Raw genomic sequence first — 27,570 nt, 5'->3', positions numbered from 1 at the left:
CTAGGGCACACAATTTGAATAGATGTTCTCTGGTTCAGGCAAATGCAAATTCCTTAGATATTGCATGCTAGGCAACTTGCTTGTCTCATCCTAGGCCCTTGGTGAGAAAAAAGAACGAATACTCTGGCGCAACAGTCATTGAAGAGTTACAAGATTGGATTTGTGCTTTAGAAAGAGTTCCGTTCAAAAACATGGCATTGGATTAGAGTAAACTGAGACTGGTCAGTAAGACATGCTAGGGAACTATTTAAAAAAAAAAATCCAGGGAAGAATGAAGAGGATCTGTACAGAGAAACCTTCCTAGTTTCCATCCCCCATATAGGCAGTGGAAAGTCTACTGATTTTATCTCCTAAGTAGCTCTCATTGTCATCTCCATCGCTAGGCCCTTACCTTCCCTTGTCTGGATTCTGCAATGGTCTGCCCCTAATCTATGCCAGTTATTGTTATCCAAGAAATATATAAATCTAATCATGTTGCTTCCTTTCTCAAAGTTCTTCTTGGATGTCTAGAGGGAAAAGTTTACTTAGCAGACGAGATCACTAATGATCTGCCTTCTCTGTCTAGTCTATCCCCAACTCCCTGTCCTTAATCTCTCCTTTGAATCCCTTATCAGGTCCCAAATTTGGCATATTGTCTCTGATGTGCTTTTGCCTATGTTGTCCCATCTGCTAAAAAATCCTTCCTCCTCTGGCCTATCAGAAATATTTTTACTCAGCCTTTTTAACCGGTATCAGTTTTTATTTATTTTTAAAATATGATATTGGGTTGACCTATTTTCTTTCCTGAAAACTTCCATTCCATCCATCCACATAATCATCAATGGAGCTTCTCTGTTCTTCTTATGACTCTGACCCTCTGACTGAATGATACTGAGAAGGCACTTAATCCAGACAATAAATCCGTAATTGGGATTTTTTTTTAGACTAGAAACTCTTCTTTTGAACAACACCGTAAAATGGCAACTTCAAGAACAAGTGATGAAGAAATCATGAGAGTCCTGGTAATGTTTGAGTCCCTGGTTTTAGCTATCCTTCCCTGGAGTCCAGGAACCAATAAATCCCCTTTTTTGCCTAAGAGTGTCTCAACTGCTATGCCCCACCTTTCTGATGTGCTTCAGTGACAGGCTTACAGGCATGCCCAGATAGTGATTCCTGCTGGAAAATTCTAATTGTGACCATTCTTGTGTGTTAATCTCAGTGTATTAACATTTTCTGAACAATCTAATCTGATAATCTAAAAAATGAGAAGCACTAGCCTAAGATAGAGCAGTGACTCTCAACTAGGCGTGATTTTGCCTCTGTGGGGGTAGGGGTAAGGGTGTGACATTTGCTAACGTATGGAGACATTTTTGTTTATCACCACTGGGAGGGGGTGCTACTGGCATCTAGTGGATAAAGACTATGCTGGGTGAGGGTTCCCCACCAGTACATAAGCAAAGACAGTCCATGAGATAAAGGGTCAGTTCAGACCGCAGCTATACCTAGAGGCACTGATATCAGGGTAAAACTGTTCCAGTCAAGAAAGATTCTTTTTATCCCTTTCACAGTCCTGGAGGGATCCCCAGGGTTGAAAAGCTAGGGAGAAGGTAGAACAAGGCCAGGGGTAAGAATGGCGAGAGTTGTAGGGAGAGAATGGCAAAGAATTTTTTAACTGTATGAGTCTGGAATTTTTGACATTTGTACTAGACAGAATTTTTTAATACCAGAGAAAAAAGGCTACTTGTTTATTATTAGAAAACAACTGGAGAACTTTTTAATTTCTTGAGAAATGCGAAAGGCTTTATATAAGATTTTGTCCTAGGAGGAGAGAGGGATCCTCGGAGATTCCCAGAGGTGATAATAAGAAAGAATAAAACCATTTTCTGCTTGTCTCTTACAAAATCCAGCTTGTTCATCAAATTAGGAATAATAGTTTAATTGGGTTTCTGTCACTTACAACCAAAACCAGAAAGCCTCAGTTTAAATTAGGGTTTCTCAACAGTGGCACTGAAGACTTTTTGGACTCTCCTGACATGTTAATGCAAAGGAATGTGATTAAATCTTTCTTCCTCCAGTCTTCTTCAGGGATATTGCCTAATATCCCTGGCAATGTGGGGCAAATATTCATCACCCCTAGTTGAGAAACGACAAATACTAGAGTTCTTCAATGGTAGGCTTTGAGAATATTGTAAATAAGATAATTACTCACTGCTCTTACTGAGCTTACAGTTCAGAAGACACAGGCAAAAAATTAAGTACACATAAAAATCTTAAAATAATTAAAATTTGTAATAAATTTTCTAAAGGAAACAAAAATGAGAAATAGTGGGATGAAGAGTGCTATTTTAAATAGACAATATTTAGATAGTAGTTAACTAGGTGAATAAGGGATAGGAGTTTGGGGTATTTGATCAAGGGAACAGCATTTGCTAAGGCTTATTCTGTCTCAGGTACATGAACATCAAACTGTATGTTTTTGCATTGCTATTTTTTACTTGCCATTACTCAACTGCAAAAATGAGAAGGTATTTGTTTTGATATGACCATTCAATTGTCCTCCTTATCTTATCCCTACTTCTTTTCTTCCTTCTCATCCCCCACCCCCATCCCCACCCCTGTCTCTGCGTTAGGAGAGCCTTCAATACCTGGCCAGATGCACGAACGATTCCCAGGCCAACAATTCACATTGTATTCAATACAAATAGCATCTGTAGAGTTCTATTTCAGCATCAGTATGATTCTGTTGGCTGTCTACCTACACCATGAAATGTATAGTCTCTCTCCTCTGATAGAGGAATTGATAGATTGATTTCCTAATGATAACGATCTTCCTTATAGCCTATCCAGATATTATTTGAAGGAAAGTAAGGAATTACAGATTCTGGATTAAGGAATAAAAGGATAAATGCAAGTGCCTCAGGGTGGGGATGGAGGGTGGAAATCCATGGAAGTTAAAAGTGGGTTATATACTACATTGTCAGAGTGCATTTGGTTCATGAAGACTGGTCCACACAGCAAGGACTTGCCCTGGTTGGTGTCCACCTGAGTGGCACTTGCCTGCTTTCATCTAGGCATGACCCACACCTGCCTTGAGCAGTCACATCATTTGTCTTCTTTGTGCTCTAGAATATCTGAAGAAAAGATAAGCCCCAAAAGACTTTGATTACCAAGCAGATTGGTGGGAGGACTTTGAGGTTGGATTAAATTCTTGAACACCGCAATAACAGAACACATCTGATACGTCTTCAATTCAGTGCAGGAATTTCTGATGCAATGATGTTGCTTTTCCATTTAATTGGTTGTCTTATCGATCTGTTGATATATATATATATATATGTAAAAGCTCTTTATCAATTATACACATTATATTTTCTCTAAATTGCTGACTTGACTTTTCATCTTTTAATAGGGTCTTTTGATGCAAAAATGAGTTTTTATAGGTGACACATAATTTTTGGCAGCAAAATTACTTAATAATGGAGACAGAATCAAACCCTCATTTTCAAAATGCTCTCTTCACTGCACAGGATTCTTTCTTACTGTCTCACTCATTTTTAAAACATCACTTTTACTTCGAAGACATAGGTTAAATTTATACATTAAAAAGTTTGTAGTTAGCTTATTGCTGAGAGCCACTTGTTGACACAGCAAAGGTCAGAAAATTTAAAACACTTGACTTTTTTTTTTTCAAATAAACCTATAAAACTCTCCTTTAAGTCAGATAGTACTTTGCCATAGGACATCAGAGAGCAAATGATACTCACGATCATTCTCTCATCTCTTTTACAGAGGAGTATAAACATTTAAAACATTTAGATATTTGATTTTTAAAATAAAAATTAACCACATTGTCTGACATCCTGTAACATGAAAACTGCAATATTTTGAAATATGCTGAAAATAAAGAGAGGAGTGGTGCACCCTCCTAATTGTGAAACTTCCATTTTTGCTCAGTCAACCTAGGTTAGGTAACCATTTGTGGTGCAAACTGAGGTCTTGGTGTCAATCCCTACATGGAATGTTGGCAAAGGTTCATTTCTTCCATTCTTACCATAAATTAGAAATAGAAGCTCCTGTATTTTCTACTTGTTTCTTTTCTTTTTTTTTTTTAATCACCTTTATGGATAAGAAATTGGTTATCAAAATATTTATCAAATACAGGAGGCTTAAAAGTACCAGTCAATACATGTTTTTGTTAAACAAAGGAACCTACTTGTTTCTAATGGAGAGTGAGCCTCTTGCATAACTTTTGGCTACATACTCCCATTTTGGAGAATAAAAAGAGGTAATCAAACAGGTTGACACTGACAATTTTAACAATGATTTTTATTAATTTAACTGTTTTTACTTTTTGCATATCAGTCATTTGAATGAATTTTAACAGTTACATAAATTAGAAGGCAGGTCTCTTCCAATTCTCTAGGCACCAAGCAGATACTAAGGTTTCACTAAATATTTGATTTGATCTTCTTGGTTTTGGCCTAGGGGGAAATACGAGAGATGAACTTCTACTTTACAGATGTGGAAAAGGAAATACAATTACTTTCAGAGTATCTAGGTCCTAAGAAGTTGGGAGAAGAAAGAGAGGAGGGAAAACAGTGTTGAATTGAGTTGTCTAATATTTCTCTGTACAAGGTCAGTAACCTGAGGCTCTTCAGTGGCTACAGGTAATGCAGATTCTGTAATGCATCGCGTCAAGACCTGCCAATCGTCGCAGTGTGACAGTAAAAGAGGAGAACACGTGTAAAAAGGAAAAGTGCCCAAAGCCTGAAAGTGCTCTGCAGGTACGCGGTCCCTGTACCACCAACAAATTTGGAGGTGAGGGCAGGCCAGGGTCTCCTTACCTGGGCCGGGACGCCGCGGCCACGCCCCAGCGGCGGGGCGGGCTCACCTCACAGCCCCACCCCTCCCCGCCCTCCCGCGACGCCCGAGACGCCTGGGGCGGCCGCGGAAACACCGGAAGGAGCCGCAGCTGCTGCGGGAAGTGGCGGGTGCGGGAGGCGGGGACCCCGCAGGCTGCGGTGCTGAGCCGTTTTCCGGCCGTCCAGACGCGACTCCGCCCCTCTCCGAGGCCCGGGAAGGAAAAGACGAGCTTGTGGAGGTGCGGCCGCAAGCCACTGATGGCCGCGCTGGCGGGGCCCGTGGGGAAGGCCGTGGAGGTGAGCGCGTCGCTGCTGGGAGGGGCGCGGGGCCGAAGGGCGTCTCGCCTGCCGCTCGGAGCTGGTCTTGGTTCTTGCTCCCGCGCGCTGGTGGCTGCAGCCGCTGCGTCGGCCTCTTTCTAGTATGGGATGGGAGTGGGCGCGCGGGCGAGAAGGCCTCAGTGCTCAGCATTGCAAGGATGATTTCGTAGCCGCCTCGGCAGGGGTCGGCGGAGGTCGCGAGTCAATTGTAGATAAAGGTCCCCAGGGGCCGCTCCTTTGGGAAGCGGAAGACAAGGGTGGTGAAGCGAGTCTCCGAGAGGGGCTTCACCCCTTTTCTGGAGGTCTCCCCGTTCCTGCTTTCCGGCCCGTCACGGTGGGCGCAGACTGAAAATCCCGCAGCTTGCTGGCTCCTGGGTCCTGGTTTCGCTTTGCGGCGTATTTGGGGTGCTGGTACCCATTCGTGCCACCCCAAGGCCCCGTTAGTTTTTGTTATGAACAGGAAAACCTAGGCGTCATCGTCCCTGGAATTTTTCTTCGACCAGTGTTTGATCTCATACTGTTTCAGACGTTATCTTTTATGGTCTGTCCATCTGCAGCTTTTGTTTGGGTTAAATTTTCAGTGTTGTGTCCCAAACCTTCACTCTTACATATTTACCAAATACAAAACGCTCTAGATTTGAATATTTACAGGATGCAAATTGAGCTGTTGGATGACATTCTTCTGGGTACTTTGCATTCCACTTAACTATGTTTAGGGTTTACATGCCCATATAATCAGCATTAGGCTGGAAAATTGGGCCAGAAGGGAAAATTCTGGTAGGAGAATAGGCTTTAAACTGAGGATGAATTTTACTGCAAAGATCTCTAGACTTCTTGCTTAATAAATATATAGAATTATAGAACTTTTTAATTATTATTTTCTTTTAAGAAAAACCTGTTTCAAAAAATAATAAGGTCGTCCTAGGTACATTTCTGGTTGAGACAGTTGTATTATCTGCAAAGTTCTGACCAAATCAGATAATAGGCTATTGACTTTGAACCTGTACAAACAAATATTGTTGGTGAGCCTGAACGTTACAAATATTGTTAGTGAATTCATACTATTAATATAAAGGGAAAAGTAGGAATCTTATTGAAAGACAATGCTAATTTTAAGAAAAATTGTAAGTTACACTATGCCAGGGTCTTTGTATTATGTCATTTACTTTTGTAGCATTAAAAAAAAAGGACAGTACAAAAAAATATTCCAGGGATAAAATATTTGACTTCCTGCCATATGCAAGAGGTCTATATAAGATTGCTTCTTAGTTTTGATCTGCTTTATAGCCAACTTTCACTTTTTTGTCTTTAGTGAACTCTTTATAACCTACCAATAAGTAAATAACATGTGAAAATTAATGGTATTAGATCGTAGTAAATAGTTTCTTTTAAATATTTGAAATTTTGAGTTAAGGAGATAATTCTTACATTTATTTATTGCTGTTAGAATTTTTATTGACCTTTCACATTGAGTCTTACTTGATCTTCATGCCAATCCTCTGAGTTAGGAATGCCATAAGTAAAGTCTTTTCCCATGACAGAAGCATTTTGAGATTGTGTAAAGGATCAGAATTTCTTAAAGCGTGAAATAGTCTTGCTGAAGTAACCTTCGATATAAATTGGAATTCAGATAGATATTGGAGCACTGTGAACTATAACATATGTCAGACTGTGGACTCTACAAGAAAATGAAGTATGTAAACGGCAAAAGATTTTTGGTGTGGAATATGAAATATAGTCATTTCTGAAAAAGAAAGTACAGAGTAACAGCTTTTTAAAAGTGTTTTTAAACTTTTTTTAAGTCTGCATGTGCTTGCATGAGCATTTTGATAAATGGGATCGTTCTAAAGAGTCCAAGATGTGTACAGTGATTTAATTGTCTATAAAAAGGAGTATGAATTTTGTACAATATAGTGTATGTATTAAGAGAACTAATATTTAAGAAACAATGCATATATCAAAATAAATGTCCCTTTAAAAAGTTACTTTAGAAGGCTAAAGAGGTATATATCCCTGTAAGTCTACCAGCCTTTTGGAAAATAAAAAGAATGAAAACACAGTTTCTGCTCTCAAAGAACTTATAGTCAAGCTAGCAGTCAAGTAGGGGAGGTTTTTATTTTTATTTTTTATTTTTTAAAACACAACTACAGTCAATGCCTTCTAAGTACTATAAATCAGGAATTTGGAGGAGGGAGACATTATTTGTGATTGGGTCTTCCTAGAGATGGCATTTGAATTGAATGAGCTATGAAAAGTTTTTAGGAGGCAAATATTGTAGGACATTTCTAAAACGAACCGGTTAGGTTCCTGGAAAGTTACATCTGAGAAAGAATCACTAGAATACTTTGATAATGTTATAGTTTGTATAAGTTAGTAATAGGAAATGAAAAAGGCAAATGTTGAAAGACTTAACTGAAAGTGTTTGATCAGAAGAGATGTATGATCCACATGAGTGCAGAATGAACTGCATGGTGTTGAAGAGTTGATAAAGTTGAGTGTTGATGATCAGTCTCAAGAGGAAGATAGTAAGGTGGAGATTTGAACAGTGCTGTCACCTCCACTAAATTTATAGTGTTTGGCTCATACTGGATTGTAAGCCTTTGTTAAATTAGTCTCTTTATTTCCATGGTCTAGCACAGTCCTAAAATATGGTATGTAATAATGGTGAAGTAAGACCATTTTCTATAGTTTTTAATGATTTATAAAATCCCAAAGCAGGAATTTCTAATATTTTTAGTAGAAGCATTATTTAGATGAATAAATTTTTATTTTTAAATAATCACCAGTATTCTAGTAAACAAAAAAAAATTTACAAAAATTCTTAGAGTGGCTCTCATTTGAATATGGTGGTTGCATTTGTTTTTCCATGTTTCTACATGGTCTGCGTAAGTTTAAAGACTTTTCCAGTAATGCTGATGTACTATTATTTAATCACTCCTTCATCTTACTCAAAAGTGATTTAGGGTGAATATTACCATCAGTTGGTTTGAGCCTCTATTACAACTCTGCCATATTAATATACTCTTGTTCTCCCTCTCTCTTCCTCCCTCTCAATTTCTTTTTTCTCCCTTTCTTCTCTTAAGTGTTTGTCACAATTATTTCAACTAGGAAAGGCTACAGTTGACTACTTTGTCATTATTGAACTTTTTTTCTTTATTGGAAATGCTAATTAATGTTCACAAATCTCAAAGGAGTTCATTTAGAGTGAGGTTGCCAGATTGGAGTTATTATTTTGGATCATTTATCTTGGCAGTGTTAAGAATAGATTCTAGAACAGATAGATTGCCAATAGAGAAATCAGGAGAGTATATAGTTCTCTTAATAGATTTAGTAAGGCATTCTTATTAATTATATTGTTCATTGTCAAGGATACATGTTTCTAGGGAGAGGGAAATTAGAAAATTACCACTATATTTTTTTTAGGTGTTATGGTTTGAATGGAAATTAAGAATGATTAGGGGAGGATTTAAAGAACTGTGAGATCTGTGTGAAGGTTTAAAGGAGTTTGTGTTTACCAGAATATTTGTTTAAAGAACAAGAAACAGTTAGTTAAGGGCTCATCAGTAGATTTCATAGGTTAAAATTTCTCATGAATTTGTATTATGGATTGATTTAAAAATGAAATTAACTTTCCTTCTTGTTATTGTGCCCTTTTCCACTGATACTTACTTCTATTTGTCAATTTTGGCTTGCTATTGGGGGGGGGGTGGTAGCAGTTTTCTATGGTAAATATGGAAAAATTAGCCATAAGCTTATTGTAGTGCTGGGATTTTTGCAATTAAAGTAATTCTAAAGCCTAATATTTAAAATGGTATACTTGGACTAGGCATATTAGTAGTTGTGGTGGAACAGTAGCGGTTAAAATTACTGATAGACAAATCAATTTTTTTTTTTTTTTTGTAATCAAAGAATCTTAAAATTGACTTTTTAGTGCAAAATGCTTTCCTTTGAAACACCGCCTGTGGCTGTTGGTCATCCAGTCTCTGTGTGTTAGAGTGATGGGGAACATCTTACTTTCCAAGGTTCGACCTTCTATTTTTGTATAGCTCTTGTTGAAAATCTTCACCATTGATTGAATTTGCTATTTTTAACTTTTTCAAAAAAGTTACGTAAAAAAGAAAGGATCTGTCTTTGATTATTATGTCCAAATAATTGGAACACGTGTGTCAAGTACTCTAATTTTTGCCTTTTGCTGTCTAAGCCATACTTTCAATTATTCCTCTTAATAGTTAGCATTTACATATTATATATAATCCCCCCAAAACTCCATGAGGTAGATATTTGTAATTATCTCAGTTTTATAGATGAGAGAATTGAGACTCAGAGAAGTAACTTAGACCTAGTCACAAACTGAGCACATAGTGGAGCTTGAATTTGAACCCAAGTAGCCTTGCTCTAGAAACTGTGCTTTTGGCCACAATGTTGTCGTCCTATATAGCTTTCAAATTATTTTAAGGCCTTTTATCGAAGACATTCTTATTCTGTAGCTTATTCTGTAAATAAAATATTTCAGATAATCTACTTAGTTTATAAGTATAGTAAGACTGGCTATTTTTTTTATTCTGAAATGTATTCTGTTGAAAAATTGACTAAGAATTGCACAGTTGTTATATATGTCTCCTAGTATCTAGACTGTCAATACCCGAAACACTTTTTTTGGCCTCACTTTAGACAGTAGATTTTTTGAATCCCAATGTAGACTATTACATCCATCCTTGTTAATTTTAGCTCATTTTTCTAGTTTATTTTTTCTTTAAAAACTTATTTTTTATGATTTTATAATGAATTTCATTAGCCTGCATACTGTGTTTTTATCAAGATTTTTGTTAAAAAAAATGTTGAATACTTGTAAGTACAGACCTCTTTCAGAATTGTATCGCTATTAAATTAGCTACAATTACTCCTGGCAATTTTTTTTCTCACTTGTGTGGATCTGACTCTATAAATAGATTACTTTTGGGAATAGACTGGACAGCGGAATGCAGGAAGTTTCTCAGTATTAAAAGGTTCTCATTAGGTTACCAACTATATGCTGATGTGTAACAAATATTAACAACAGGTTCCTGAGCTCTTCCAATATTAAAATTTGAATATCTGCTCCTCTGTTATTAGGATGGCAGGGTTGGAGTTTTGAGTGTGAAACTTGGAGATTGTGTTGCTAAGATATTCCTTCCCTCCCTTAAAAGTAATATCTTCAGAAGCAATTTCAAATTTGCAGATGGGCACTTGAGCCCCCAAACGTGTGCATCATAGAGCGTGAATGCAATAATTACATTCTGGAAATTTTTTCAGTCACTATTGTTACCATCATTATGGCTGAGAAAATTAAAATAGTCCTGTTAAGTAAGGTAGGTAGAGGAAAAAGTTGCCAGATAAAAGATTGAAAAGGTAAGGACAAATCAAGGTCAAATTATGTAACACCTTACCTTCCACACAATGCTTGAATTTTCTTATGTGTTCCTTAGTGATTCCCAGCCTGTGAACGACAAATGTTTAGAGGAGTGAGTTTGGTGGAATCTACATTTGTAGACTGAACAACTAGCATTTTCACATATAACTATGCTGACCGTCTTTTCCAATGTCTAGTACCTACCTCCCCTGAAGAAACTATCAGACCAGAATGAAAGCATGCATGCCTTCTTTCTTTTGGTGTACACTTTGAGAAGAAATTGAAGTAGCTAAGAAATCTTGTTGTCTTACCCTCCTATATATGAATACCTTATTCTCAATAAGTCTTTTATCAAAAGAAGTAATAAAAGAATGATTTTGTTAACCATAGTGAATGAACTGAATAAAACCAGGTAACTAGAATATTAAGGACCTTCTATTTTGAGTGTTGCATTTAATTGTAGGGAATACTAAATAGCAGTGGTACAAATTGTTAGCTTTTGTTTACATGTACATTCTCATTAAAATGTTATTTTAGTCACCAGAAAATTAATAGCAGAACAAAGAGGTCTTATTTTAATTTTTCCCTAGTTCCCATTCCTTTACTGAGGCAACATTCAGAGTATAACCTTCAATACTATATTTTTATGCTTCTCCCGTGGATGTATATATCCAGGCACCACACGCTGTTAAGCATGTTTTAAATTTTTACGTCATTGGTATCATACAGTATATATATCATTTTGCATCTTTCTTTCCCATTCAGCATTATATCCTTTAGATCTATCCATGTTGATAAATTATCCATCCAGTTCATGCTGTTGCACTGTTGTGTAGTATTCAGTTATGAATATGTCATTTATATTATACTTAAAACATTTTATAATCAAAGGTGAGAATACAGACTATCTAGAAAGCAATGAGAAGAGCATTTCCATTTTATTGGCTAACATTGGTATTTAGAGGAAAATGTATAGTGTAAATACTTTTATTATTAAGTAAATAAAAATAACAATTCAGTACTAATGTTCAGGAATTAAGAAAATAAAACCAAAACCAAGTAGGACATGGAGGTTAAAGGTAAAAGTGTAATTAATGGAATTGGAAACAAAACGAAAATAGCAGAAAGGATAAATCCCAAAGCTGATTCTTTGCAAAGACCAATAAATTAAATAAATCTCTTGAAACCTCTTGAAAATTGGAGTAAAAATATACAAGATTAGGAATGAGAATGGAAACGTCATAGATACACCCAGTATAGAAGAGATTAATGAAATTTTTTACAAACTTCCTTGAAAAGATTATATGCAGTGCTGTGAGGCCAAAGTTAAAAATAAAGGGGAAATGGATGCTTTTATAGCAAAATATAAATTAGTGAAATTGACCCAATTAGTGAAAAACTTGAACTGACCAATTCCCACTGAAGGATCAAAAAGATGATTGAAGATCTGTTTTTGAAAGAGACAGCTGAGCAGATGGTTTCACAGCTGAGTTTCATTTAATTTATAAAGAACATATAAGAAAAAGTACCTGTTCTATAGTATAGAAGATGCATTCTGTCAAGCACAAATATTTTTATATCCCTTATAAAAATGCTACCAAAAAGTCAATCTCGCTTATGTTTGAAATGCAAAATCTCTTAAATACAGGTTTAGGCAATAGAATCTAGATATGAAACAACAGGCTGATAGTACATTTGAGCCAATATAGCACCAATGCAAGGATCATTAGTATTAAATCCATTAATAGCTTATATCAACAAATGAAGCAGGAAATATAGTAAGCTGCTGAGAAGGCATTTGATAAAGTTTATCAAGACCATTTCTAATAAAAAGAAAAACTAAGTAAATTAAGAATAGAAGGAAATTATAGCAAATGTCAAAAGTGGCAAAACCATTAAAATAAGGATCCCAGTATGGATGATCATGATTACTTTTATATTTAAGGTTGTGTTAGAGGTTCTAGTAAATACATTAAAACAAAATTAAGTTATTGTTATTAATATTGGAAAATAAGAAGTAAGACTGTTTGCCAGTATGCTCAGAATAGCCACAGAGACTGTGCAAAGGAATAGTGAAAGAAGTATGTCTTACAGTTATCAAAATATTCGATATAGCCCTTGTGATCAGATTAATATGATATTGGTATAGACAGATGAGCGAAACAAAGTAGAGAATCCAGAAATATGTGCAAATTTAATAAAGGGTAAAGGTAGTATTACAATTCAGTGGCAAATGGGTTGATTATGTAATAAGTGGTGCTGGTACAATTGTCTATCCATCTGGAAGAAAAACTGGATTCCTGTCAAACTCCAGATGGATTAAAACCTTGTAAAAAAGATTTAAGGTTCTTCTGTAGCTTTAGCTGTGTAAAATATGAGAAACTCAGAAACTATTATAAAATAAAGGACGTTTGATTTTATAAAAGTTAAAAAAAAACCTTTAATGATAGACAATACCATAAGAAAGTTAATAACAGTATTGGCATTGACATGGACATAAAGATGAGTGGAATAGCATAGAGAGCCTAGCAATGATCCCTACATATATGGTCAAATGTTTTTTGACAAAATTGCCAAGACCATTCAATGGGGGAAAATATAGTCTTTTCAACAAAAGGTATTGGGCAAATTGTATATCCACGTGCAAAAGTATGAAGGTGGACACTTATCTTACACCACTTGGCAAAAATTGACACAAATCGATCAAAGGCCTAACCATAAGAACGAAAACTCTTAGAAGAAAATATAGGGGGAAAACTATAACATTGAAATTGGTAGTGATTTCTTGGTCGTGACCCAAAAGCACAGGCAACAAAAGTAATTAGATAAGTTGGACTGCATCAAATTTCTCTGCATGAAAGGACATAATCAACAGAGTGAAAAAGGCAACCTATGGAATGGGAGAAAATATTTGCAAATCATGTGTGGGATAAGGAGTTAAATGTACAGAAAATAAAGGACTCCTATGAATCAACAACAAAAAAGCAAATAGCTTGATTAAAAAAGAAAAGAGAAAGAACTTGAATAGACATTTCTTTAAAGAAGATATATAAATAAATGGCTAACAAGCACATGAAGAGATGCTTAATATTTCTAATTAGGGAAAAGAAAATCAAAACCACACTGAGATTCCAACTTATATTAATTAGGATGGCGTCTATCAGGAAAGAACATAAAAATAAGTGGTAGTGAGGATGTTAAGAAATTGAAATTCTTATGCATTGCAGTGAGAATGCAAAGTCGTTATGGCTGGCAGTATACAGGTATATGTATAGTATGGTGATTACTCAAGAAATTAAAAATGGGGTTACCATATGATTGAGCAGTATCATGTCTAGATATAAACCAAGAGAATTGAAAGCCAGGACCTGAGATAGTTGTACAGCCATGTTCATAGTAGCATTATTCACAATAGCCAAAATATAAAGGCCGCCTAAGTGTCCTGCGATGGACAAATGAATAAACAAAATGTGGTATATACATAAAATTGAATGCTGCTCAACCAGGAAAAGGAAGGAAGTTCTGACATGCTACAATGAATGAACCTTGAGGACATTATGGTAAGTAAAACAAGCCAGTCACAAAAGGACATACTGTATATAATTCCACTTAAGAGGTACCAAAACTAGTAAAATTCATGGAGACAGAAAGTAGGATGCTGGTTTCTACGGGGTAGTGGGAGGAAGAACAGAGAGTTGCTGTTAGAGCTTTAATTTTACAAGATGAAGAGTTCTGGAGATTGGTTACACAACAGCGTGAATATACTTAATGCTACTGGACTGTACACTTAAAAGTGGTTAAGATGATAAATTCATGTTATATATTTTACCAAAATTAAAAATTAAATACTTAATAAACAAATAGTAAGTTTCAAAAAAAAATACTTGCAGTTTAAAAGGTAGGATTAATTTTATAAGAAGAGCTATCAACCTAATTAGTAAAAGGGACAAAATTTTTAAAGAAGCAATTAATGAAAAAGCAAACGTAGGAGGCCATCGAATTCATGAAAAGATACTCAAACTCACTGATTGTCAACTAATGCAAATTGAAGTACTAGTGAAATACAGCAGTATATCCATCAAATGACTAAAGTAAAAAACAATGCCTTTTGCCAGTAGAGAAAATGATGTTGCTGTGCAGAAAATGGTATTCCCTTATATTATTAATGGACATGAAAGTTGTTGAGCACTTTTGGAACATAATCTTGCAAAATCTATTCTTATAAACTGGCCCATATAAGGTTATATTTACAGGGATGTTGTTCATGGCAGGTTATGGAAACAAAGTGACTATGAACAGAAGAATTGATTGAAAAATTTATGCACTTCATGGATCACGATATTTGTGTATCCATGAAAAAGTTAACATAGAAGGATTCAAAGTAGTATTGACCACAAAAAGGCCACATATATCTCTGTATCTGTATTTATATATAATTATATAAGCATGGAAAAATATTAAAGCATACGTACAGGTTTTAGAGTGCATATATGCTGCTGTTCTTTCAGTTTTTGTATGCCTAAAGAAGTCTTTATTTTACTTTCGTCTTTTAAGTATTTTTTATTTTTCAGTTATAGTTGGCATACAATATTATATTAGTTTCAGGTATACAACATAGAGAGTAGAGATCTATATAACTCAAAAAGGATCACCTCAATAAATCTAGTGCCCCTTTGACACTGTAGTTATTACAATATTATTGACTCTATTCCTTTTGCTGTACTTTCCATCTCCATGACTATTTTTTAACTACCAATTTTATTTCTTAATTCCTCCCCCCTTTTTCTCCAGCTTCCAACCCTCTTTCTATCTGGTAACCATCAAAATGTTCTCTGTACCTATGAGGTCGTTTCTGTTTTGTTGTTGTTGTTGTTGTTGTTGTTCATTAGATTCCACATGTATGTGAAATCATATGACATTTGTCTTTATCTGACTTATTCCACTCAGCAAAGTACCCTCTAGGTCCATCCTGAAACATCCCTTTAGTTTACATTTGTGTGTGTCTTTTAATCTGAAGTGAATTGTAAGCAGCCTCTACGGGTCTTTTTTTCTTATCCATTCAGCCACTCTATCTTTTGATTGGAGCTTTTTTTTTTTTTTTAATTTAAACTATTGTTGATAGATAAGTAGTTATTGCCATTCTTTGTTCATTTTAAAAATTCAGTTTAATTAGTTTCACATTGCAGTACAATGGTTAGACATCTCTATATAGTTCGTAAAATGGTTCTCCCCAATACGTCCTCCCTCCCCGACCCTCCACCTAGCCAATGTATTAATGCTAACTGCATTCCCTATGCTGTGCTCCCCAACCCCATGACCATCCATCAGCCACTGATTTGTACTTTTTAACCCTTTACCTCATTCTCCCAGCCCCCCAACCCTCCCTCTCCTCTGTCCATCACTAAATTGTCCACTATATTTGTGAGTCTGTTTTTGATTAGTTTGTTCTTTTTATTCCTTAGATTCCACATGTAAGTGAAATCATATAGTGTTTATCTTTCTCTGTCTGACTTAAATACCTTCTAGGTCAATCAGAATAATATCCTTTTCCATTCCCTTTCTTTTAGTCTGTGTGTGTCTTTTAACCTGAAGTGAGTCTCTTGTAGGCAGCATATGTAGGGGTCTTGTTTTCTTATCCATTCATCCACTCTATCTTTTGGTTGGAGCACTTAATTCTTTTCCATTTGTGGTACTTATTGATAGGAATGTAGTTGTTACCATTCTTTATTCTTATTTTTGAAACATGTTTTTTCTTCTTAAAGAAGTCCCTCGAACATTTCCTGTAATACTGGCTTGGTGGTGATAAATTCCTTTAGCTTATTGTTGTCTGGGAAGCTCTTTATTTGTCCTTCAACTCTAAAGGATAGCTTTGCTGGATAAATTATTCTTGGTTGTAGATCCTGGGTCATCATCCTATTGAATGTTTTTTTGCCAAGCCCTTCTGTCCTGCATAGTTTCTTTTGAGAAATCAGCTGCCAGACTTATGGGTGTTTCCTTATAAGTAACTCTGTTTTTCTCTTGCTGCTTTTTATATTTTTTCTTTGTTTTGAACCTTTGGCATTTAAATTATGATGTGTCTTGATGTGGGCCTCTTTGGATCCCTGATTTTTGGAATTCTCTGAGCTTCCTGGGGTTTTATGTCCATTTCCTTCACCAGGTTAGGGAAGTTTTCCATCATTATTTCTTCAAACAGCTGTTCAACATCTTGATTTTCTTCAGTTACACCAATCAGATAGCTATTTGGACACTTAATAGTGTCCCATATTCTCCTTAAATTATTTTTATTGTCTTGGCATCTTATCTTTTGCCATTCTGATTGCGTGTCCTTGGCTTTCCTGTCCTCTAGACAGCGTATTTGATCCTTTTCTTTATTCACTCTGTTTATTCTTTTGTTTATTTCATTTAATTACTTCTCATTTAAGATAATGTGTTCTTCATTTCAGACTAGTTCTCTTTTATAATTTCCATTTTTATGTTTTTTATCTCTTTGTTGAAGTTCTCACTGAATTTATCTACATTTCCCAAAAGTTCATTGAGCAACATTATAACCAGTGTTTTGAACTCTGCATCTGTTAGATTACTTGACTCGATTATATCTGGATCTCTGTTCTGTTCTGTCATATGTTTTCTGCTTCTTTGTCTTCCCATTTTGGCTGTCTTTCTGTGTCTGTTTCTATGTACTAAGCAAAGCTCCTAAGTCTCCCGGGCTTATTAGTGCGAATTTGTGACGGAGTTGTCCAGTGGCAAATTGTGAGAGGGGTTGAGCTGCAGGCCAAATTTAGTCCACGCTTCTCTCCCTCCGGGGCCACCTGTTAAGATTCAGCAAGCACTCCACAGAAGCTGTGCTTATAGTTGCCTCAAAAGGCCATGCCAGAAACCGAAGCCAGCTGCCTCCAGTGTGAGTCTAGGCGCTGCTCAGCAAGGAGCGCACCTGACTCACTGAGGATAAACCTGGATGTGGCTTGGATGGGGCAGTGAGTTGGGGGAGGCAGGGTTTCAGGGAATCCCGTGGGCGGAGCAACCTCTCATCCAGTCCGATGACCTCACAGCAATGGCGGTGCTGTGTCTGTGCACTGGGGAGGGGTGAGAGATCAACAGGGAATGATGGATACCCCTGGCACTTCTGTCCAGAGGGAGTCTCCCCTTGGCCCTTACTTTAACAGTATCTTCCTGTATGTCCATGGTGCCCCCTATGTGCAGCCTAATTGGCACTTGTGCTCAGAGTGAACAGATCTGTCACTGAAAATTCCCTTGTGGACACGGCCCATTTAAGAGGCCTCTGTCGCTGCTGCAGCCTCTGTCTCACTCAGCCGCTGGAGATCGGGTTGCCCTGCGTCCTTGCCTCATCCTACCTTCCACTGTTGTAGGGTGTTTTTTTGAGTTTCTCCCCATTTGTATGGCTTGTTCATCAAGATGCCTGGCAATTTTTCCTTGCTACTGTTCCTTGTTTCTGTCACAACTTTGGTTTGGTCTCCGGAGAGATGAACGGAGCCTCTATCATCTATGCCATTTTGGTTGCCCGTCTTAAGCAGCTTGTTTTCTATATGCCATGGTATAGTTTGTTTATATAGATTGTGCTTCAGGTTTGTTGTATTGCTTCAATTTGTAGGTTTTTAGTTTTCACGAAATTTGGACTTTTCCACTCTGCTGAGTAATGCTCTTGTTTAATTTTCTCAGTCTTTGTGATTCAATTTGAATAGTTTCTTTTGCTGCGTTTTCAAGTTCGTTATGCTTTTGCATTGTCTAATCTGATGTTAATCTCATCCACTGTATTTTTCCCCTTAGACATTGTTTTTTTAAACATCTAGAAACTTGATTTAGCTCTTTTTTCCCCTCTCCTTAGCATGTGCATACTTTATTCTGTCATCTGTGTTATTTCTGGATCTCTTTTTTTCCCTCCTCACTGTGGGTAAGATAGTTCCTTTTTTGTATGTCTTGAGATTTTTTTTTTTTTTTAATGGCAGACCTTTCTGAGTACTCTATTTTTTATTCCTTCCATATTATGAAATCTTAAAACTCTGGCTGGTGGGAACACAAACAAACATGTGTTGGCTTTGGGAATTGTTATACCTACTCCTTTCCAGTAATTCTGCCGCTTAGAGTAGTTTAATCACACGCACAGGCTCATCAGTACTCAGCTGAAGATTTAATGGTAGCCCTGTACAACATCTTGTGAATTCACTTGCTCTCTATTCAGTTCTTTCCTCTCTGTTACTTTGCTTTATGATTTCTAGCCATCTTGATCTTCCTGAATTTTCAACTATCTCTCTACTGTAGCCTATAAATTCTCTCCAGGCTGTAAGCTGGGGCAGTCATCTTGTTTTCATCTTCTTAGGGATCAGTGTCTTGTACTGCCTAATGTCCAATTCCGTGAAAACCATTGTTTCATATATCTTTTCTGGCTTTTTATTTATCAAGGTGATAGGGTAAATCTGGTCCCTGTTACTGCATCATGGCTGGCAGTGGAAGTAATTGGATAAGAGGGAAGAGATACCTAATCACAAAAGGAATTGAGAGGTGGCTTGGAAAGATTGCCAAAACCTTCCCTAAACAAAAGAGATGGAAAATATTAAGTTATTTTAAGTTTAACTCAATGCTCTGAAAGTTTGGAGCATGGCTTATTTAATATTAAGAAATAATGTAATGTTTAGAAATAATGATTATATACTATTAACCCCAGAGTGATTCCTGTTGTATTTTGTGGGTAGCAGTATACTACTGTACTCATTATTTGATTTGATTTAATTAAACCATTCCATTTAATGTTTTTACTAATGTGTTAATATTTTAGCACGTTTATAGTCGTTTATTCTTTCTTAGTAAGTTTCTTAATTTTTTCCTAGTCTTCTGAAACCCCAAAGATGAGCTAAGGGCACAAAAAGCTCTCTTATTAAGCATGTACAGCCCAAAGAAGACTGAATTAGACTTGAGACTTTTACTTGGAAATCATTCTGTATATCAGTTAGCTCTACAATTCATAATATTTGCAGTGGAGATAGATAAAATTTAGTGACATAATATTTCTATTCTTTTTTCTTGTAAGTTACATTTAAAACATTGTGATGTCTTGGAGGAAATTGAGTTTATTTGTATTGCAAAACACTTTGTCTTCTGTTTTTTAATGGGATTGAGGAAACTTGTAAAGAATATTGAGGAAATTATAATTGATTTGGGAAACTACCTCACTCTTAAACTGGTGCTCTCATGGAGGAGAGAGGTATCAGACCTTATTGGTTATATAAAAAAACTGTATAAAGGGATGATGCAGAGTGCCTAATAAAATTTCATGTGTATGTATATGTAGAATAATGTGTACACACACGTATTACCCCATTTAATCCTTGTGAAACCCCATATGTTAGATATATCATCCTGCTCTTACTGGTATCCTCAGGTTTATTTGACTTCAGAGTCCTTGCTCTTACCCATAAGACATAGGTGGATTCAATTTCTAGTTCTGCTAAATGTTAATGTGAACTCAGTCAAGTTTGCTTCTTTAGCCTTAGATGCAAATGAAGTAATAACAGTACCTTCCTCAGAGCTGTTGAAAGGAACATATGATGGTGCTGTTCTCAGCCTGAGTGATTTTGCCTCCTATTACACTCTGTATTGACATTGGTTTCAAAGTTCAGAGTGGCGGTGAGGGTGTTCTGACATCTAGTGGGTAAAAGCAAGACTGTTGCTAACCATCTTAGACTGAATGGGCCAGCCCCCCACAACAAGGAATGATCTGGCCTGAAGAGTCAGTGGTGCTAAAGCTGATAAATTCTGATATAAAGTGACTATCCTGGTAGGATATCAGACAGTTTCATTTATATTGTCAGTAAGGGCTGCCGCTAGTGTGAAAGTGGAGGTTTCCATTTGAATTTTCTTTTCAATTTCTATTCCAGCCTAAGAGTTAATCTTTTTTTTAGGCATAAATATACTGAAATTGAATTTCTTGAATTTTTTCTTTTATTTATTTTTATTTATTTATTTCTTGAATTTTTTCTCTTTTATTTCTAAAATGAGAAAGGGGAAAAAGCAGTATAAGTAATGGAGAAACAAACTTACTTTGATTCATAGGTGTTGTATTTAATAAAATATTTAGTAGAGAAATTTTAAATGTTCAAATTAACTTCAATTATGAAAGTAACCTAAGTATATTTGAAAATAAACTCTTTTAGGGCAACTTGTAAACACATATACTTCTTTTTTATCTTTTAATAGAATTTTTAAATTAACTTTTTGGTCATTTTTTTTCTATAGGTATTACCTCATTTGGAAAGCCTTGGGAAACAGGAAAAAATTTCTAACAAAATGTCAGCTTTTCGAAGTCATTGTCCACATTTGGATTCAGTTGGTGAAATAACGAAAGAAGATTTAATACAAAAATCTCATGTAAGATAATAAGTTTGTTCCTTCTTTAAAAAAATCATATTGATTTTTTCCCAAATATTTTCTTTTTTTTATAAATTACTACAATACTCTGTGTTCATGAGTTTCAGTTTTTTTATATGTGATATATCATTTGTGACTTGTATGTATTTGGCTGTGTCAGTATAATGATAATGTCTATGTGATTCTTGTTTCATAGGGTACTTGTCAGGATTGTAAAGTCAGAGGACCAAATCTTTGGGCATGCTTGGAGGTATGTATTTGTTTCTTCTCAGATGTTTGATATTATAAAAACTTATATATGGATAAGGACAACTAGAAGATATTTTGACACTTAAAGGATTACATAAATGAACATCATTGATGACAAAAATTAAACTTCAGACTTTGAGTTTTGACTTAACAGTGCTTTTGCAGAGTAAATCACTGAAATATTTTATATTTGCCTTTTATTAGAAGTGACATAATTTTTAGCTTAGAAATATTTTGGTTTGTACCTTTAAGTTAAGATAACTATGGAAAGTCATTTAATCATTAAGTTAAAAATGTGATCAAAACTTAATTGCAAATGTAATTGCTGGTATTGTAAATTGACACATTATAAAATACCTTATTTTCTTTCTTGTGTAATTATTTATAGAATAGATGTTCATATGTTGGCTGTGGTGAATCGCAAGTAGATCACAGCACCATCCATTCTCAGGTATGTATCTAGAAAATTCTCACAAGACATTTTTAAAGATAGTCCGAAGGAAAGGGAAAGCAAGTGTAATATTATTAGTTAAAGTTGTAATTTGAAATTTTGCTCTTTTTTTTTTTAATGTAAGATAAGTTAAACCTTAGCTTATACTCTCTAAAAGGTAGTGAGGGGTATTACTAAGAAGATCAGTATTAGAATGAGGTGTAATTAAGAGTAATTTTTTAAGTATACCTTCTGATGTATGGAACTGATAGCTGGAATATTAGGTTATGAGGCTGGAAGTCAAGAGTGGATGCCTTAGCTTATGACACTGCCTGGCTAACTTGCCTGGCTAACTTCAAGTTATTACCTTTTTCTTGCACATTCTCATAATTGGAGTTCCTTTTCTACTTTACTCTAGTTGTTTGGTGCTTGTGTGTAATTCTGCCTTGTCTCTTTTAGTGTTAGATAGAACTCCTATTCTAAACTATTTCTTGAGAATGCACCATCTTTTTTTTCACATTGATATCTCTAGCATCGATTGTTGTTAACTGGGGTTCCTCAGGTGACTTAATTAAACCTGAATACTCCAAGACCCTCAGGCATCATTGTACATAATTAATTTACTTCTCTTCCATGCATCTGGAATGTTAGTGCTATGTACCATTCTTGGGAGAAATGAGAAGTAGTTAATTTCATTTTATTTTTATTAGGTGAGACAACCCTTGGTTGACCTCACAGATTGCAAGGACCTTGTCAGCTTAACAATCTTTTTATTTTATTTTATTTTTTATTTTTTACGCCTGTAGCACCTGGTCTTCCTAGGTGGTCTCCCATCCAAGTACTAACCAGGCCCAACCCTGCTTAGTTTCCAAGATCAGATGGGATCGAGCTTGTTCATGGTAGCATGGCTGTAGACAAGAAAATAGTTATTCAAATCATTTTCCACAGGGCATAATTCTCTTGCAGAAGAAATCCAGTTGAGAAAGTATAGTTTTATTTAGCTAAGATCATATATTCACTATTGCTTGAGCTGTTTTGTGCTTTGACTCCTGTCATTTGTCTTCTTTTGCCATTTTGATCCCCTAGAATAGTTACTGTGTTACTTGTCAATTATTTTCTCGTATTGTGCTTATTTGCTGACTGCAAAGCAGAGTCTTATACTCTTGCATTTTATTTTTATAATAAATAGTGGTGAAAATGACAATAGAATAAATTCTAGAGTAGGCTTAGTGTTACTATTCACTTTATCAAAAGCATGTTTTTTGGTGTTCGAGTTTAACTTAATGCTTCTCTTCTGAGTATGTTGTTATTTATCAAAGAGCTAGTAGTTTATCTTCTATGACCTTTTGAAATATTTTCAACTGTACCTAATTTTGGTTCCTCTTCTCTGTTCCCCATGAAATTATACAGGAGACAAAGCATTACCTAACTGTGAACCTTACTACTCTTCGAGTGTGGTGTTATGCATGCAGCAAAGAAGTATTTTTGGATAGGAAATTAGGAACTCAGCCTTCATTGCCTCATGTAAGACCACTTCACCAAACACAAGAAAACAGTGTCCAGGTAATAATCTAAATCCATTTAATTAAAATATAAAATATTTTCAGATAATTTCAGAATTTGTCACGTATTTTAAATTTAAAAGAATCTTCCCAAACTTGTACTTAAAAATGTTTGTACTTTAAAAAATGTGCCTTTTTTTTCTCAGTTCAAACCTAAGGCTGGCCTTTGTTCTCTTGTAGAATGATAGATTTGGGTAAGATTGAAGCCTACGTATCTGAAGATGAGAAGGCACCTGATGTGTTTTAAAAACTTTAAAAAAACTGATTTTAATAGTGTATCTTTTTCTAGCAAATCTGATTCTAAGAGAGGTGGTAGGCTTTCTTTGATAGGGAATAACAAATACTAATTCAGCTCCCTTTTCCTTATTTCCCTCTCCTCTCCACCCCATTTGTATTACTGTACACATTTATAATTTAGTGAAAACCATATAGTATATATGAAAGCTTAACATTAGTCTTTGGTTATAAAATATATATAGGTTTGCAAAGATCGATTCCTTAATTTTGAGAATTTTCTGGTCAAAAAAAAAATTAGGAAAAGGGAAATGAAAACATTAGAATAGTTGGCTTTTAACTTACTCTAATCACATGATTTAATTAGCACATTAGTCAGTTTTTCCCTCATATGTGTTATAGAAATCACATTGTGTTTCTATACTTACTTCCTTGATACCAACTCTCTTGAATTTTTCTGTCGTACCTCTGTGTTACATCCTGATAGTAGACATTTGTGATAATAAATTTATTTGCCTCACACCTTATATAACTTGAGGTGACTAGGTGTTAGACAAGGTACCTGATGCGTTTCTGGTTTCACAGTTGAATGGTTCTAGTCAATAAATCACCACCATTACTATTTCTCTCATTGATACCTGTTTATTATTCAGAAATGTTTTTTTGTCTTCGTGTGCCCCGGTAGTTTGAAAATAAGTTTTTTGAACACTCTTACGTTATTAACAAAAATGTGATAACTAAAAGTTTACTCACACAATGAATTAATAACAATTTGTAAGGGCAATACTTAAAAGGCAGTTGAAAGAATAAATGTAGATAATTTATAAAGGAGTACAGATAAACATGCATTGCAAAAATCATCACTGACAAAAGAAAATTAACTTAAGATAGCTATCTCTTCCTATTTCTGCCAGAATAGATTATAGACTCTTAGTGAATGTTGAATATTGTTGAATAAATGTACTGAGACGTTTTTGAAGGTTTGTAAATAATTTTCTGGTGAGCTATAATACATAAACATGAATTTAATTTCATACAACTTTCTGATGATTCATTGTTGAAGAAATTTCTAGAAGAAAAAAGTTTTTTGTACAGAGCTTATAGAGGCATAAACTTTATAGGCTGTTTGAACCTAACTTCATCAGAGCATTAATTATAAAATCAATATTGGAAACCATTTAGATATCATTAAGTCTTCTTTTTTTTAGTCTTTTCAAATAGAAATTTTTTCTAGAAGGTTAAGATGTCGAATGGTTTTTTAAAAAAGCCCTTGCACGTCTCTATATTTAAATACAACAAAGTGAGAATATGGGGACTACTTGAATTTTCAGTATATACAGGAAGGTAAAGTAAATGTATAAAGTAGGTCTACGTAAGGGCATATGCAGCATTATAGAGGTGGCTTAAGGCTATAAGCTGGAGAACCACAAGCACATGCTAGTTTCATGTTGCTATTCAGTTTCCTCCTCCAACTAAATGGGTTCCATAACTTTGATATACTATTATAACAGAACTTGCAAAATCAGATTTTAATGTGAGCTCTCACAAATTTTAAAATATTAACTCAGTTTTGCTTTTGCGGTTTTTTTTTTTTTAAACAGTGTGGGCTAGCATTTGACCAACAGGTTATCAGTAGCAACCTCTGAATTAAGTCAATTCTTGGGAATTAATATTGGAATATTTCATTACTATTTAAAACAAGTGAGCTATTTCATATGCATAAAGGGATGTGAAATAAGTATAGCAGCAATCATCAGGAGAGATTGTAGAAGTCTATAGATAAGTTGGTATGTTATGATGGAAAAGCTTTAGTATTTTTTTCTCGTAAAAAGATCTGGAAAGACAATTTAGGACATGTGCACTTAGGTCTTTCAGCTGTAATGTGCTCTTACTGAATTGGAGTTAATCGTTTTTAAATTAAAAAAGTCACAAGTGGCTTTGTTATTCAAATATATATGTTAACAGAAGTAGAATGACATGCTGTTACCTAGTACTAATCCTTATCACTTTAAAAATATAAATTTATTCTAATTGATAATACCTTGAATTCTTACTTAGAGTTCTAGTGAATCTATTAATTTTGAGAATATAAATGTATATGAAATAAAAAAAAAAAACTTTTTAACCAAGTCTTTGCTCAAGTCTGTGTCTTTTCTGTTATCAAGGATTTTAAAATACCCAGTAACACAACATTAAAAACCCCTCTGGTTGCTGTATTTGATGATCTGGACATAGAAGTAGAAGAAGAAGATGAACTTAAGGCAAGAGGTAAAATAATTCTCCTGTATAACCCTCCTTTATATGGTGCTGCCCATTTCTTTAGTAAATTATAATGTGAAAATTTTAAATTGTAGAGGAGAAAGAACTCTATTGATGATAATTACAAAAAAAAAAAAATCTGAAATTCGGCCTAGTGAAATTGTATTTATAAAAGAGGAAACTGACAGCTTTGAGTGATGCTTGGTGTCTCTGGCATCATCTTATCAAAGCCCACAGTTTTTAATACAACTATCTGTATAAAGTTAGACTTTTAATTCTGTAAGTGTATATTTAAATAAGTATCAGAAAATTAACATTTTGGTATAAGTCTGACTTCACCGACACGTTAAAGTTATTTTTTATATTTCCATAAATGTATTTTGTGTTTTCTAACATAGCTTAGGATCCATAATAACTATCATACATAGTTATATATTCGGTGAACATTTATAAAATTGCATTATTGAATGATGACAAAACTTATACTTTGTCTTAATAGGTCTTACAGGTTTGAAAAATATTGGGAATACTTGTTATATGAATGCAGCTTTGCAGGCTCTTTCTAATTGGTAAGTAAATAAATTAATTTTGTTCTGTTTGTAGAGCTCTTTAAAGTTACTCTTTGAGCAGAAAACCATGCTGCTGTAGTTTCAAAAAACAGTGAGAGGAGAAAAGAAATACATATTAATAATAATATGGAAAAGAGTTAACAATTATGCTCAGTTCCCCTAGTCAACATGATTCCATAGATCCCTGGCTTCACTTCCTCCCTTGCCCCTCTCAATGCATAGTCACCTGCCTTTCTGAAGTGCTTCCATTTAGAAAATATGTGGATTAACTAAAACTAAATATATGAATATTCCTGAAAAAGTTGAGTAACTCTAAAGGTAGCATAGGCAGGAATCTGGGTTGAGACCTAATCCATTGTTGTCTCAGTGGGGTTACTCTGTTAATGCCAGTAGTTTCCTAATACTGCTAGTCCTGGCTTAAACTCTAGGTACTTGTATGTCTTTGAGCAAGTTATTTGTTTTTACACCTAGAAAATGACCTTGAGTTCATTCCTCTAATCACTTTTAGTTCACAGATCCTATGAAAATATTTTATATTTTTCTGTAGGTGGAAAGTCTTTAATAAAGCATTCAGATTTCCTTTTTTTCTTAATCATAGTCCTATAACGTAATAGGAGCAGGGTGGAATAGTCTATATATGTCTCCTAGGGCCATCTAGTCTAATGCGTAGTTTAAGTCCAATGTTTCCTTATAGATTTTCTGCCTGGATAATCTATCCATTATTGAAAATGGGATATTAAAGTCCTCTACTGTTATTGTATTAGTATTTATTTTTCCCTTCAGATCTGTCAATATTTGCTTTACATATTTAGCTGTTCCTATATATGGTACATAAATATTTACAAATGTAATCCTCATGATGAATTGACTCCTTTGTCATAATATAGTGACCTTCTTTATCTCATTATGGCTTTTTTTTCCCCTTTAATTCCTCCTCCCCTTCCACCCCTGACCTATGGATGTTGCCATTTCCCCTTAAGAATTTGATCTCTGAAGGCGGGGCATCTCCTCCCACATGCTCGCTCATAGCATGCACCTGAAAAGCCTGGTGCACTCAGGTCCTGGCATCTCTGCGGCCTGGCATCCCTGGCACACTCAGGGGCTCTGACACACCTGGGGTATGGTCCATGGCTTCACCTGGGGCACAAACCCAGGACTTTCAGCGTGTAAAGCAGATGTGCTAATCACTACACTACAGAGCCACAATTCTTTATGGCTTTTGAGTTAAAGTCTCTTTTGTTAATATAAGTATAGCGACCTATGTTATGTTCTCTTTTGGCTTACAGTTGCATGAAATATCTTTTTAGGGTATTCAGTTTATTTCAGGCCAGGATTTGGT

General features: G+C 35.2%; 1 protein-coding gene and 1 pseudogene across 2 annotated transcripts in view; one reads left to right on the top strand and one right to left on the bottom strand.

The window, feature by feature from the left end:
- The first annotated feature begins 4,957 nt into the window (after positions 1-4,957).
- Positions 4,958-27,570, top strand: part of USP33 (ubiquitin specific peptidase 33) — a 45,413-nt gene continuing 22,800 nt past the window's right edge. For both annotated transcript variants that reach the window (XM_016151038.2, XM_016151037.2), the window contains exons 1-7: positions 4,958-5,138; positions 20,797-20,928; positions 21,125-21,178; positions 21,566-21,628; positions 23,018-23,170; positions 25,569-25,671; positions 26,162-26,231. In XM_016151038.2, coding sequence (XP_016006524.2) covers positions 5,100-5,138; positions 20,797-20,928; positions 21,125-21,178; positions 21,566-21,628; positions 23,018-23,170; positions 25,569-25,671; positions 26,162-26,231 — 614 coding nt within the window. In that variant the 5' untranslated portion in view covers positions 4,958-5,099. The remainder of the gene's footprint in view (positions 5,139-20,796; positions 20,929-21,124; positions 21,179-21,565; positions 21,629-23,017; positions 23,171-25,568; positions 25,672-26,161; positions 26,232-27,570) is intronic.
- LOC118606623 lies at positions 22,405-22,523 on the bottom strand (annotated as a pseudogene).

This window comes from Rousettus aegyptiacus, unplaced genomic scaffold, assembly GCF_014176215.1.
Source record: "Rousettus aegyptiacus isolate mRouAeg1 unplaced genomic scaffold, mRouAeg1.p scaffold_m13_p_1, whole genome shotgun sequence".
Lineage (NCBI taxonomy): Eukaryota > Metazoa > Chordata > Mammalia > Chiroptera > Pteropodidae > Rousettus > Rousettus aegyptiacus.
Note: the sequence above shows the minus strand (reverse complement) of the source record. Positions and strands in the feature narration are given on the sequence as shown.